We start from the raw sequence: 15,454 nt of genomic DNA, 5'->3' as shown, positions 1-15,454 counted from the left end.
TTCAAGCAGTTATGCTAATTAGCAAGTGTTAGAGCCATAAGATTAGACAGTTAGCTTAACACTGTCTATGTTGTCCAGATAATTAGATGAAAACTTTCCTTTTATTTATTCCATTAGCTCAGCTAATTTATGGTAATTCCCTATAGCCTTCTTCCCTATAGATTTTATGGATCTAAGAGACCTAGATTCTATATAAAAATTAAACAACTGGGGATTTCAGAAGCAACGTGAAATATATATATATATATATACAGTAGAGAAAAGACAGTCTCTTCAACAAGGGGTGTTGAGAAAGCTGAACAGCTGCATACAAATCAGTTACAACACTCCTCAAACCATACACAAAAATAAACTCAAAATGGCTTAAAGACTTAAATATAAGACATGACACCATAAAACTCCTAGAAGAGAACATAGGCAAAACATTCTTTGATATAAATCATAGCAACATTTTCTTAGATCAGTCTCTCAAAGCAAAAGAAATAAAAGGAAAAATAAATGGAAACTAATCAAACTTAAAAGCTTTTGTACAGCAAAGGAAACCATCAACAAAATAAAAAGACAACCTATATAATGGGAGAAAATATTTGCAAATGATGTGACCGACCAGGGCTTAATTTCCAAAATATACAAACAGCTCATACAGCTCAATAGCAAAAAAACAACCCAATTAAAAAATGGGCAGAAGACCTAAGTAGACATTTCTCCAAAGAAGACCTACAGATGGCCAACAGGCATGTGAAAAGATGCTCAACATCACTAATTATTAGAGAAATACAAATCAAAACTACAATGAGGTATCACCTCACACCAGTCAAAATGACCATCATCAAAAAGTCTACAAATAGTATATGCTGGAGAGGGTGTGGAGAAAAGGGAACCCTCCTACACTGTTGGTGAGAATGTAAATTGGTGCAGACACTGTGGAAAACAATATGGAGAGTCCTTAAAAAACTAAAAATAGAACTACCATATGATCCAGCAATTCCACTCCTGGTTATATATCTGGAAAAAATGAAAACTTTAATTCAAAAAGATACATGCACCCCAATGTTCATAGCAGCACAATTTACAATAGCCAAAACATCTACAATAAATAACCCAATCAACAGACAATTGGCTTAAGAAGATGTGGTGTATATACATACAATGGAATATCACTCAGCGATAAGAAAGAGCGAAATATTGCCATTTACGGTAACATGGATGGTCCTAGAGAATATTATACTTAGTGAAGTAAGTCAGACAGAAAGACAAGATATCATTTCTATGTGGAATCTAAAAAATAATACAAATGAATCTATATACAAAACAGAAACAGATTCATAGACGTAGAAAACAAACTTAAGGTTACCAGAGGAGAGAAGAAGCAGGGAATTTTATTCATTATCTTGTTTTTAATAACCTTTAAAGGAATATATGGAAAAAAAATACTGAATTACTATGCTGTGCTCCTGAAACTAACACAGTATACTTCACTTTTTCAACTTTAATTTTTTTTAAAAACATGCATATCTAAAGAAAAATGCTTTCTTTTGTCTATCTACAAACAGCAATATAGATATAGAATTTTGGTAATTCTTTCATGGAAGTAGTATGTTGTACAAAGCATAATATTCTTTCTACATAAAAATACTTCAGGGGCTTCCCTGGTGGCGCAGTGGTTGAGAATCTGCCTGCCAATGCAGGGGACACAGGTTCGAGCCCTGGTCCGGGAAGATCCCACATGCCGCGGAGCAACTGGGCCCGTGCGCCGCAACTACTGAGCCTGCGCGTCTGGAGCCTGTGCTCCGCAACAAGAGAGGCCGCGACAGTGAGAGGCCCGCGCACCGCGATGAAGAGTGGCCCCCGCTCACCACAACTAGAGAAAACCCTCGCACAGAAACGAAGACCCAACACAGCCAAATAAATTAATTAATTAATAAATTAAAAAAAAAAAACTTCATTAACAAGTTTGTTTTTATTTTTTGTATGATAGTCTATTATGAAACTTATTCAATTAGTAATATCTTATGAGTAACTCCATTCTTGTAGCAACCTGTTTTCTCATGGTCATTGAAGCAAATGGATTTCTAAAGTTCTTAAAATATCAATCAGGCAATTGTAGCATCAATGAAATTAATAATTTCTTGCCTGTCATCTTGAAGGAAAATCATTTGTAGTGCATAATTAAACTATCTAAACTTCTTTATTAACTTTTCCCTACTTTATTGGGAAGCACAGTAGAATTTTTAATTCTGCGAAGTGTTCAAAGCATTTCTTGATCATTTTCTTATCTCTTCTTAGGATACCCATTGCAGACGTTGGTTTCTTTGTACCCCATTTAATTAACTTTGATTTCTAAAGAGAATAAATCATTGTATCAAGGTGTGAGGAATGTTCCAGAAATAGGGAACAATACACAAGTTGGAGATAAACCTCACCATTGTATCTAGGCTCTGCCAGTGATGTTTCCTTGAGTGGAAAATAATGTATTCTCTAAGTCTAGTGCAGGAGATAAAAATGTTTTGGAACTACTCAGCAATATTTTTTATTCTATTATGATTATTATGGATGGATTTTATTTATTTTTGAGAAATTTTATTTATTGAGAAAATGTAAACTATGCCCAGTTTGTTCCAGAAGGGAAAAGCAATTCTATGTTCAACAGAAATGTCATAATAAAACTATTCCAGGTGGGACCAAAAGTAGTAAAGAAAATTTTGCCTAAAATACTCATCCTTATGTAATAAAGAAGAGACATGATTAGATCTTAGAAATATCTAATAAAATTAATGAACTATAAAAAAAAATTAATGAACTATATAAATACAACTATCAAATCATTTAAAGTGTTAAGAATTTTCTACTAATACAGGGTTTTTTTAATAGATAACACTGGTTATTTATGAACATGTTCTCTAAGTAACTGCCATCTATGTAAGAATTTTATGGAGGAGTGTTTACTTTTTGTAATAGATTTGCCAGAAACTTCAAATGATGCACTTACTTTCCAAGGCTTAACTATTTCTTTTTTATTGCAGCCCTTTGGAGTGAATCAGCCTGGACCTTATATCATGTATACAACTGTAGATGCAAATGGATATCCGAAAAATGGTTCAGGTAAGACTTGATATGCATAATAGCACCTTTAATCAATATATTAACAAAGTAAACTGGATGACAAAAATTATCATGTTTTCACATTCTTTATAAAATCTTCACTTTTTATATTATACTTTGTCTTTCTGTATACTTACATCAGTAGATTACAAAAGGTCCTCGTGACAAATATATTAACATTAAATTCTTCATATATCCCTATTGTATGGAACCACATAATTATCCTTATTTTTCAGTTGAAGTAACAGAGATTGGGAGCATTTACTTCAGTTATCTTGATCAAAGTATGAAATAGTAAATTAGTTAACAGAGCTCATCTTAGAAGAAGTAAAAATTAGGAATCCAATCTACTCCTAGATTAAGCCTAGTTTTTTCATATGTGGACTAGAAACTGGAATATTATACAAATTTATATAATATTATGTAATCATATGTTTTGATATATGATTATAAAGAAAAATCTTGTTTTACATTTGAATAAAGGGAAATGCAATCAATCAAGACAAAAGGGAAATAAGACTAAGCAAAGGATGTCTGATCTTGACAGATGGCTAGCTGACTGAGTTACGATCCAAATCACCATAAATACAACTGTGAACATTTCAATTCTCTAAGGAGGAAAAGGAATCCTAACATATTCATATGCTTCTTTGAGAGTGCTAGAGTCCTAACCATGAAGAAGTACGTGTAAACAGAGTTACTGTTACTCCTCCATTTTTAAATGAACTAAAAAAAGGGAAGAACTCATTATATAGCCATTTTCATTTTATATAATGGCATAACATAATATACCAGAGTGCATTTCCTCTTAAGCTAATTGTATACATTTAATACTGTCATCATGCTACTGCATCAACACAGAAACATTCCATGAAACAAAAACTGTCTGAAAAATTCAAGGAGAAATTTACAGACTCAGTTACAGTTTACCCTTGACCAACATGGGAGGTTAGGTGCACCATCCCTCTGTGCAGTTAAAAATCTGCCTATAACTTATAGTTGGCCCTCATTCCTCCGTATCCTCCAATTCAACCAAGTGTGAATTGTATAGTACTATAGTATTTACTATTGAGAAAAATCTGCATATGAGTGTAACTGCGCAGTTCAAACCTGTGTTATGCAAGGGTCAACTGTATAGTCAAATACGTTAATGTACCACTGTCAGTCAAGGAAACTTAAAATAAATCTGGATATAGTCGATTTGAACAAATTACTTATTTACATTTTAATTCATATCTATATTAAACTGTATATAAAAGATTCCAGGACCAGCTGGTTTTATTTTTTATCAGTTAACTCTTTGAGACTTTCAAGATGCACATAATTTTAGTTCTAGATTAGATGTTTCGGAATGCAGGGGGAAAAAAAGTTGAAGTTACTTATTTCATTTTATGAAGCTAGTATAACTTCATAAAGCTAGTATAACTTTATGGCTAGTATACAAAGCCATTATACCCAAAAGCAAAATCTTAGCTGACTGGTGAATTATCAATCAAAAATGCTGTCTAAAATACTAACAATTTAAATTCATCTGTATTTTGAAAGAATTACTTACTTAAGACCATCAAGTAGGTGATTACCTCGGGAATGCACTGATGGTTTAAAATGGGGAAAATTTCTTTATTATCATAACAGTAAATCAATTTTTTAAAGATTTGTCTCCCTCTTTTTTTTTTTCATATAATGTATATTGTGTAAATCTTTCCATGTCTGTTCATCTAGCTAGTCCTAATTTTTTTTAATTGAAGTATAGGTGACTTATAGTGTTATATTAATTTCAGGTGTACAACATAATGAGTCAATATTTTTATAGATTATATTCCATTTAAAGTCATTATAAAATATTGGTTACATTTCCTGTGTTGAGCATTATATTCTTGTATCTTATTTATTTTATACCTAGTAGTTTTTAACTCTTAATTCCCATACCCTATCTTGCCCCTCTCCCCACCACTCTTCCCTCTCGTAACTGCTAGTTTGTTCTCTATCTATGAGTCTGTTTCTATTTTGTTGTATTCATTTATTTGTTTTATTTTTAGATTCCATATATGTAAAAACATACAGTATTTGTCTTTCTCTGTCTGACTTACTTCACTAAGCATAATACCCTCAAAGTCCATCCATGTTGTTGCAAATGGTAAAATTTTATTCTTCTTAGTTTTAGTTTCTTTTGGAATTGTTTTGTATGTGGATACAGTAACTGGATAATTTGCTGGGGTTTTTTTTCAATATAACAATACAACAGTAAAGATCTATGTAATATATTTTTGTGCAGTTAAATGAATAATTCTCACTTCATAGAAAAAAAATCTAGAAAAATACTCATCAAACTGTTAACATTTATCTTGGGAGAGCAAGATTTCAAGAGATTCACTTCCTATTTGGTACATTTCTATAACTATTTACTACTTTTAGTCCTTTTTATTTTTAAAAGATAAATTTTACAGCAAATTGAAACCTACCAAAAATTAGATATAGAAGATATTTTTTAATCAGTGATTGTTGTTCACAATATGTATTTATTGAACCTCTACTACAAACTAGGCATTTGTACCTAGTAGGATATCTTATTAGATGCTAAAAACCCATTCAATAATATTCACTACACATTGCTGTTTTTATAAGTAAATGGAAAAATATTTCCGTAGCATGATTGCTTTTTAATCTACTCCAAAACAATAATGGAACATTGGGTTTATTCTCACTCAATTATATATTTACTTCTTCCCTGGATTAGGAAGGAATTTGTAAGCATAAACGCAAAGGAGAAAATATCTATAGAAAAGATAAATGCATAAATCAAATGAACGCATACATTTTCATGGCAAAAAAGCATAAACAAAGGTAAAAGACTATAGCAAACTGGGAAAATCTAAATGTCCAACAATTGAGAAATAATAAGTTGTGATATCTTATAATAATTTCCAGCCTACAAAATATTTTAAAATAATTTTTGATAAAATGAACAGATGTTTATGGTATAACACTTGGGAAGGAGGCACATCTGTGTGCATAATCCAAATTGTGTGGGTGTGGGTGTGGATTTTTTAAGTGAACCCATGTATAGGAAAAATATAGAAACAAAATGACATATAAAAACGTTACCAGGAATACCTCTTGGTTGTGGGATTTTGTTCTTTATTTTTTGCATTTTAGTTTATACACTGATCATATATTGCTTTTAATTTGAGAAATATGTTAATAATAAGTAATCATAAATATTTCACACATATGCTATATTTCATGCATAAATATATGTTCTAAACAGGGAAGTGGCACTTAATTTAATTGATTTAGGAAGTACTATTATGAAAACCTGCCCCAAATTTTAAAGGATGAAAATTTCTAGTTTAAATGTTAATTAAGCATGTTGAAGTCTAAAGAAAAATTACTTGGTTAAACTATACCTTCCAACCCATACAGCCTCACTAGTAGAGAACTTTCCACTCTAGAAAGAGAACAACCACATATGAATACTTCAGAAGCTGCAACCCTGGTTTTCTTATAGAGCACCTAAGGGTCACTACTCATTAGTGGATCATGAAATAAATTTAATGGGTTCTGTTAAGGGCTTTTTATTTAAAAGAATAAAAGGTAGAAAATATCAAGTGTATCCTACATTTAGTATTGTTTCATGAAAACTTTATTTTAGGGTTTGTGTATCTGTGTTCTTACTGGGTGGTGACATAAAATGTAGTTATTACTGTGGGCTGTGATCAAAAAAGTTTGAAAGCCACTGCCAGAGACAATAACATGCCTTAGTGTTATTCAAAAAAGGCCTGGCCTAATTATCCTTTCTGCTTGTAGACAGATCTTATTGTTACCAAATACTCTGTGGTCTTACTCCACTTCCTAGCAAAGCGTGAATAGCCAAATGTTATTAGACAATTATATTACAGAGGAGTCATTAATTTTCTAAATAACCATTTACTACTCTTGTAAATTAGCCAGAGACCTGCAATAAGTACCCGAATTTCCTAAATAATATTTAATAAGAACTTAGTAGATAGGAGCATGTAGGCCAAATTGTATGGATTAGGGAGTTGTTGGTCATTTCTAAATAATAACACTATTAGACCAAGAATTGTTTTCTACCTCTTAAATTGCTTATTTGGCCCTGCTGTTATAAAATCATTTCCCTTTAGTCCTCTAACGTTACTATTTGTTAACATACCTGAGAAAAGCATAAGTAACCTTTACCTACTATGCATTCTTCATCATATGCTTCAAATATAAGAGCAGTTAAAATGTATGGTAGACTGATATGAAAGGGCAAAAAAGCATTTGGATTAGGTATAACAAAATTCATATTGATGGTAAACATTAGATTATTGAGAAAAAATGATTTGTTGTAACATATAAGCACATTGTCTTTCTATAATTTTAACCTTTCAGGTTTCTCCATTTTAATCAGTAATTGTCAATTACATCTTCCAGTGTCAAAACACATTTTATTCTTTATGTTCATTTCTCACCTGCGTATTTTCTGAAATTATCTTCAAAGTATAGTCATGTTCCATTTATCCACACATAATTATCCGTAAAAGAATGTTTTAGTCTTGAGTCATTTTATTTTAATTACTCATCACATTTTAAATTCTCATACCCAAAAATTTTAGCTTGAGCAATACTTAATCAGGCATATTTTTGTGTCAAAAATCATAATTCATAACAAGATAATGGAAAGAGTTGTTATGCCCTGCTGGATTATCCATGACATTCTTCTTATCTGAAAGAATGAATTCTTGCAAGAAGAATCATTCCCTTTCCTTACTCTTATTACATCAAGTAAAGACCTCACAGGAATAGTCAAGTCCACAGAGATAAAGATGAGGGCATGGCGAATAATGATTTTTTTTTTCCCACTGAAATGAAAGAGACAAAGGGAAGGAGGGAAAATATGGAATAGCTCTAAGCAGTACTGATACATCCTCTTCATTTAATTGTAAATTGAATTAATTAATTAATTACAAGAAATACAGAGAGTCTGAGAAACTGTAAGGAAGTTTACAAATTATTCAGCTATTCAGCAATTAGAAATCCCATCTACACAGATGCAAGTGGGTCACAGTCATATTCTGGAAAACCAAAAGAAAGAAAATAAGAAACTGTAGTGCCAGGCTTCCCTGGTGGCACAGTGGTTAAGAATCCGCCTGCCAATGCAGGGGACATGGGTTCAAGCCCTGGTCCGGGAAGATCCCACCTGCCGTGGAGCAACTAAGTCCGTGCGCCACAACTGCTGAGCCTGCACTCTAGAGCCCGTAAGCCACAACTACTGAGCCCACGTACTACAACCGCTGAAGCCTGCACGCCTAGAGCTGTGCTCTGCAACAAGAGAAGCCACTGCAATGAGAAGCCCGCGCACTGCAACAAAGAGTAGTGCCTGCTCACCGCAACTAGAGAAAGCCCGCACGCAGCAATGAAGACCCAACACAGGCAAAAATATAATTAATTAATTTTTTAAAAAAGAGAGTGAAATATTTGAAGTGTTGAAAGAAAAAGTCACCAACCTAGAATTCTATATACAGCAGAATTTTCTTTTAAACACAAAGGAGAAATAGACTTTATCAGACCAACAAAAACTGAGGGAAGCATCGCCAGCAGATCTGCTCCCCAAAAAAAGTTAAAAGAAGTTCTTTAGGGATAAGGAATATGATAGGTCTGAAACACATACCTATATAAGAAAGGAATAAATAAATGAAGATAAAATAAGACCTTTTATTTCTTAGTTGATCTAAAAAATAACTTGTAGATTGTTTAAAGTAATAATAGTAACAGTGTACTGGATGATGATAGTATATGAATAAGTGACATGAATGACAGCAATGTCATAAGAGATGGGAGGGGGAACCAGGATTATGCTGTTATTTATCTAAATTGGTCCTTTCCTGGAAATGACAATCAGGAATTCCTTACTACCAGCTTTGCATGATAACGTCCTTCAGTGAAACAGTAGTGGGTTATAAAACTTAAATACACTTTATCTTCAAAGATGAGTGACTTTGCAACACTTACCCCTGATTTATAGAGAACTAAAGAAGACATGAGATTAAATAAGGGTAAGGAATAGTAAGAATAAATCAAAAAGAAACTTATAAGGACAAATCGATAAATATGAGCAAGGAAAAAAGACACAAGAGTAAGAGAATAAAAATTACAAGAGAGTAATTGTATTTGACAAGTGAAAACCTCAGGAGCATGAGAGTCATTTGTAATATGTATGTTGTCTGAGAGTGGGGGCTGTGCATATAGACAGTAAATTCCACAGTGTAGTGGTTTGCTCTGTGAAGATTTTTTTTATTATTATTATTCAAAAAATATTTATTGAACATAACAGTATGAGCTATGATCCTAGGTACTTTAAGAAGTGTAAAATAGGGTCTTCACTGGTGGTCCAGTGGTAAAGAATCTGCCTTCCAATGCAGGGAACGCGGGTTCGATCCCTGGTTGTGGAACTGCGTTGCTACATGCTGTGGGGCAGCTAAGCCCACATGCCGCAAACTACAGAGCCCACGTGCCCTGGAGCCTGCACACCAAAACAAGAGAAGAGAAAAAACCTGCACGCCACAACTAGAGAGAGGCCCGCACGCCTCAATGAAAGATCCCGCATGCCTCAACGAAGATCGCAGGTGCTACAACTGAGACCCGACACAGCCAAAAAAATGGAAAAAAAAAAAAAAAAAACTACTCATAGCAGCCAAAAAAGATTTTTTTTAAAAAGTATGAAATATATTCATCATCCTCAAAAAGTTTGTAGTTTATTTGGAGAGTAAAAACAAGAAAAAATAAGATGATAAGCCACTAATGAAAGATTTTTAGAAGACTAGTAACTTTCTGGAAGATGACTGACTTCACGATTCACAGGCCCCTTCTATAAGACTTAGGTGTCTAGAGTGTGGAGTCTTAAGAAAAGACTAGGATTCCATATCATTACCTATAAGACTTCGTAAAAATTTGATATCCTTCTCCTTATTTGCCTGGATAACTGAACATGACACTTTGCCAGGTGCTATGAATGTGCAAAAATATTAAGACGTTGTTACTTTATATTTCAAATATCAAGAACTTTATATTCCAGGAGCTAGACATAGGTATTTTAAAATGACTTCTTAAATAGTAATTACAAAGCAATAAGTATCAAATTAATGGCAACAATAAGTGCAATAGGAACTCAAATAAGAGGCCATTGTGGACTGACAGACAGGTGACATTTTTGTGAAGGAAGTCTTCCTTTGAAGGATTGGTGTATAATATGGATCAGAAATGAACAAGAAGTAATATAGATTTAGCATTAGCAAAGTCGAAACATGAAAAATGTAACTTTATTAGGAGCAACACAAAAAGGAAATAATTTGACAGTCAATAAAGAAAATCTTGTTCTGTTTATTAAAAACAACACACAAAAGCTATAATATCTTTGAATATTTTCTTTTTATTTTCATAAGTGCATTGAGGAAAAACTCTAGTATCCTAGACAGCTATCCCCATTGGTTTTTATTTAGTTGCTTTAGTGTTTTTGTATAGCTTGGCAAATGGCCTGGAATTTAGTATAGATTGGTCTTTACACAAAATATTTCTTATTTTAAAATTTAATTCAGTGAGCAGTTTACTAACCATTATAATACATTTTTACTTAATTGTGTATATTTATAAAAAGTAGCAATTTAAAATATGAATGCTACTTAATTTATTTCAAGATTTTATATTTTTTTAAATCAGTAAACAATGTAAAATAGGCCTGGTTGCCCATTTCTTGAAATATATTTTAAAATAAAGAAAAGAAAGAAAAAACAAATGAATGAAAAATCTCTGTTTAACAAGTACAGTATTGGGGACTTCTGGTTTCTGGTCCAACATGTAAAGAGCTTGGAAATCATACTCCCATCCTCCCTTCCATTCCCACCCCTGCCCCAGCCAAACGATGACCAAAATGAAAATCAACAACTCTTCTTAGATCCATTAGAGAATTGAAGACACAGGGCAAACCGCTGCCCCCAAAACTGGAAAGACAGACAAATGCATAAAATGGCAGCTTACCAGAGCAGAAGCCACAGCTAGGGCCAGCCACTGGAAGGAACACTTAAAGGGTAATTCTGGGGACTCAGTTTGAGACTAGTTTAAGAGATTAAAAACTCCTACCTTTGGGGACCCAAACTTTCATGATTTTTACCTCTGTGAGCCACACAGGTTCTCAGGGTCAAGATCTAAGAAAAATCCTCTTGTGCTTCTGTCAGGAGAAAGGGGGAAAATAAACATTTTCAAATACTCCCAGAGCTACAGTTCTTCTTAACAAAGGCCTGCCCTGAAGGGAAATTACTTTACGAAAACCTAACCAACTTTGTGTTTTTTACCAGAGCCTAACTGACTTGGTGGTAATGAAATATCCAGCTCTAGCCCCCCTCTAGTCTTCCTGTTTCACCTTCATAGGTGAGAGGGGAAAGGACCTGAGAAGCACTTATGAAAGTCACAGCCCAGGGTCATAGGCTCACTAAAAAACTGAGACCTAATCACAGGACTAGAGAACACTTACCCTCCCCCTACATCTTACCACCACATCAGTCAGGCTCCTATATAACAGCAGGGGAGCAAGGTTCAAACCCTATTTAAAAAGGAAACCCAAAGATAACAGAAGAGACAAAAACAAGGACACTAGAGGAAATTTTAGCCTCCGACACCTACAGCTACAGCAACCAGTAAATGCAATCTAATTCATAGCCAGATAAACATAAAACCTCACACTAAAGACCTGTTTACCTTAGTTCTTTTTGCTTGATACATCATGTCCAGCTTTCAACAAAAAATTACAAGGCATGCTAAAAGGCAAAAAAAAAAAAAAAAAAAACCCCACATTTTGAATAGATAAAGCAGGCATCAGAACCAGACTCAGTTATGACAGAGATTTTGGAATTATAAGACTAAGAATTTATGGTAACTATGATTAATATCCTAAGGGCTCAAATGGAAAAAAAAAAAAAAAAAAGGAAATGCTAGAAAACAAAAACGCTGCAACAGAAATGAAGAATACCTTTGATTGGCTCAGCAGCAGCTTGAACATGGCCGAGGAAAGAATCAGTGAGCTCGAAGATGTCAATAGAAACTTCCCAAACTGAAGAGCAAAGAGAAAAAGGAATAAAAAATATAGTTTATCTTAATGAATATTGAAGTGCAAACTGCTACACTGGTGGTCCCAATGACTCATAATATAGTCTCCTTCCACATTCACTCTGCTTAACCAAGGGGACACCAGCAAACATGACACAAGTATAAGCCTTGGTAAGCTCTTAGACTTTGAGACTTACCCTCTTGGGATGCTGCCCTGAGATCTGCCCAGTCTAGTCACCTTAAGAATGAACGATTGTAAGGAGAGGTGCCTACTCAGGCCTCCCAGCTGATCTGCCAGCTGAATGCAGCCATGTGAGTCAGCCCAGCCAACCCACAGAATCATGAGAAAGAAAATGGTTATGGTTGTAAGCCACTAAGCTTTGAGTTGGTTTGTTATACAACAATAAATAATCACTAGAAGGAATGTATTCTGTTTGCTTAAGAGCCAAATATGAAAGAATTTACAGAGATGGACCTGTCAACAGTATTAAAAAGGTATGTTTGAGAAGTGCAGACTTGAGTAGACAGTAAAGGGAAGGAATTGTGGAGAAGGAGAAGTTGAAAGCTTAGGAGTTTAGGAGAATGTGCTTACTGACATTTCACAACTTTAATCACGTCCTCTAGGAAAAAGGTACATGTGAAATAAGTGACTTTAGTAAAGGAAAAATTTAAGGCATATTTGTGTTTTGTGTCTGTTGATAGCCAAGAATTGCATCTAGGTCTCTCCAAGTTGACTAACATGTGACAGATACCTAGTCTAATAAACATTTATTTTAAGTCACGTTTCATTAAAAATAACCTATCTTGCAATTTGGAACTAAAAACACTGCCTCTCACCTTCGATTTATAAAGTAGCTATGTGTCTTTTATCCCTATTTCAGAACGAAACAGTTTTACTCCCTTCTGGTTTTTGTCACCACCAAAAAACACAGCTTATAGCAAAATGCCATGGCCTATGGGTTTGCCTCTCAAAGAGGTATAGATCCCCAGCTTGAAAAATAAAGTGCACTAAAGCACAAGCCAAGCTTTCCCATTTAGCTAATTTATACCACACTGTCCACTTTGGAAACCAGAGTTTATCTTTTTAATCCAGAGACTGACAGCTAGAACATAATTGCACGTAACCTCAGAAAAGTTTACCTCCTTAATACAACTCTGTACAGGAGCACTGACCATTAAATTAGACCTCCACAGGCAATAGCACCCCATGCAATTTGGCTTTATGAGAGTTGTAGATTTATTTTATTGTTTCCCTTTGCATTATTTTTTCATGCACTGGCAGTGGCTTTTATCATTCCTTCATTAGGTGCTATGTGCATTAAGCTCTAGAAAAGCAATTATCAGAATCAAACTACTCAGTTTCTCAAAAAGTTAAGCATAGAGTTACCGTATGAACCGTTAATTCCACTCCTACGTATATTCCCAAGAGAATCTAAAATATATGTCACACAAAAACTTGTACATCGATGTTCATAGCATAATATTCATATTCATAATAGCCAAAAAGTGTAATAAACAAACCAAATGTCCATCAACTAATAAATGGATAAACCAACTGTGGCATATCAATACAATAGAATATTATCCCATTAAAAATATGAAACGTGCTATAACATGGATGAACCTTGTAAAACATTATTCTAAGTGAAAGAAACCAGATACAGAAGGCTGCATATTACATGATTCCATTTATATGAAATGTCTAGAATAAGCAAATCCATAGAAATAGAAAGGAACTTGCAGGTGAGGGTTACCAGGAACTGGGCCAGAGAAGAAATGGGAAGTGACTGCTAATGGGTCCAGGGTTCCTTTTTGCGGTGATAAAAATGCTCTGGAATTAGTGGTGACAGTTGTACAACCTTGTGACTATACTAAAAACCACTGAATTGTACACTTTAAATTGGTGGACTTTGTGGCATGTGAATTATATATCAGTTTAACAAAAGGAAAAAAACTACTCACATTCTAAATTTATAACTGGGAAGTAGGTTGACAGGTAAAGCTTGAACCAGGGTTCTAAGCTTCCTGATTTATTCCAAAAGAGAAATCAGAAAAACTTCTATGAAAAAATGATGTTACACTCTTTTTCAGGAACTAATATCAAGTTGAAATTCAACCTAAGAAAAAAGCAGAAAATGTGAGGAATGATTATATAATAATATAAATAACAAATAACATTTGTAGTTTTGCAGTTTTAAAAACACTTTTATATACATTAAAAGTTAAGTTCTGTTGTTGTAATTGTCTCATAAAACCCATTCAGTAGGTGGTATTGTAATTCTGATTTTATAGATGAGGAAACATTCAAGTTGTATTTTTCTGTTGTTGTATGTTTAAGCATCCCCAGGTCAAGATTTGTCTTTTTCATCTCTGTGTAAAAGGCATACAGTGTGCATTCAGCAAATGTTAAGGTGAATGAATAAACAAATTAAGGCTTAGGGAGGGCAAGGGACTTTCTAAAGATCAAACAAAGCAGTGTGGAATACTATCTTTGGCATTCAAATCCTGTGTGCTTTCCATAATATCACATCACAGGTCTCCTGTGTTAAGGAACACATTTGTTCAAGTTCCAGCCTTTAAGCTGATATCAAAGTTATTTTAATTCAAAGCCAAAATGGAGGTCTTCAACAGCTGTCATTGATATGGCATATTATTAGACCTCAAAGAAAACTAAAGTTAAACAACTGTACAAACTTTACTTTGTTGTCTACTACCAAACCTTCAGGTTAGTAGAGCAGACATTTACCAAGTGCCTGATATGTGTCAGCCACTATGCTGGGCCCTAGGAATGGGGCATAGAAATGATTAAGTCACTAGATTGGAAGCACCTAAGCACCTCTTCTTATGGAACTATTTTCAGTCTAGTAAGAGGTGATTCCACATATTTCATCACTTTATCCTTGTCAGTTATCTAGAAGCTGAGTTCAGAAATAAGTCAGAATACTCCAAAGGATTAAATCAGACGTCAGTGGATTCCTTTACTCTCCATTATAAGCCACCCATTGACTACCAAGAAAAGAAGCCAACCATTGTTCTAAGAAAATTTCCATAAATTGCTACAATCCTAACTTCTGAAATACAGGAATTTAGCATTTAGGCATGTAGCTTCATGAACTCCCTATATAACGTTCACTTACTATAATACAGGCTCTTTCTTCTGGATCCACATTCTATAGCACCTGGTAACACCACATATTTTTGAAGGTATTAACTACTTTCTGTACATAGATTATGCCTTTCTATGAAGACA

At 33.9% G+C, this 15,454-nt stretch overlaps 1 protein-coding gene across 2 annotated transcripts in view; it reads left to right on the top strand.

The window, feature by feature from the left end:
• Positions 1-15,454, top strand: part of ITFG1 (integrin alpha FG-GAP repeat containing 1) — a 269,509-nt gene that overhangs the window by 223,745 nt on the left and 30,310 nt on the right. For both annotated transcript variants that reach the window (XM_082437714.1, XM_082437715.1), the window contains one exon: positions 3,024-3,102. In XM_082437714.1, coding sequence (XP_082293840.1) covers positions 3,024-3,102 — 79 coding nt within the window. The remainder of the gene's footprint in view (positions 1-3,023; positions 3,103-15,454) is intronic.

This window comes from Balaenoptera physalus (assembly GCF_965194825.1).
Source record: "Balaenoptera physalus genome assembly, chromosome: 19".
NCBI classification, from domain to species: Eukaryota; Metazoa; Chordata; class Mammalia; order Artiodactyla; family Balaenopteridae; genus Balaenoptera; species Balaenoptera physalus.
Note: the sequence above shows the minus strand (reverse complement) of the source record. Positions and strands in the feature narration are given on the sequence as shown.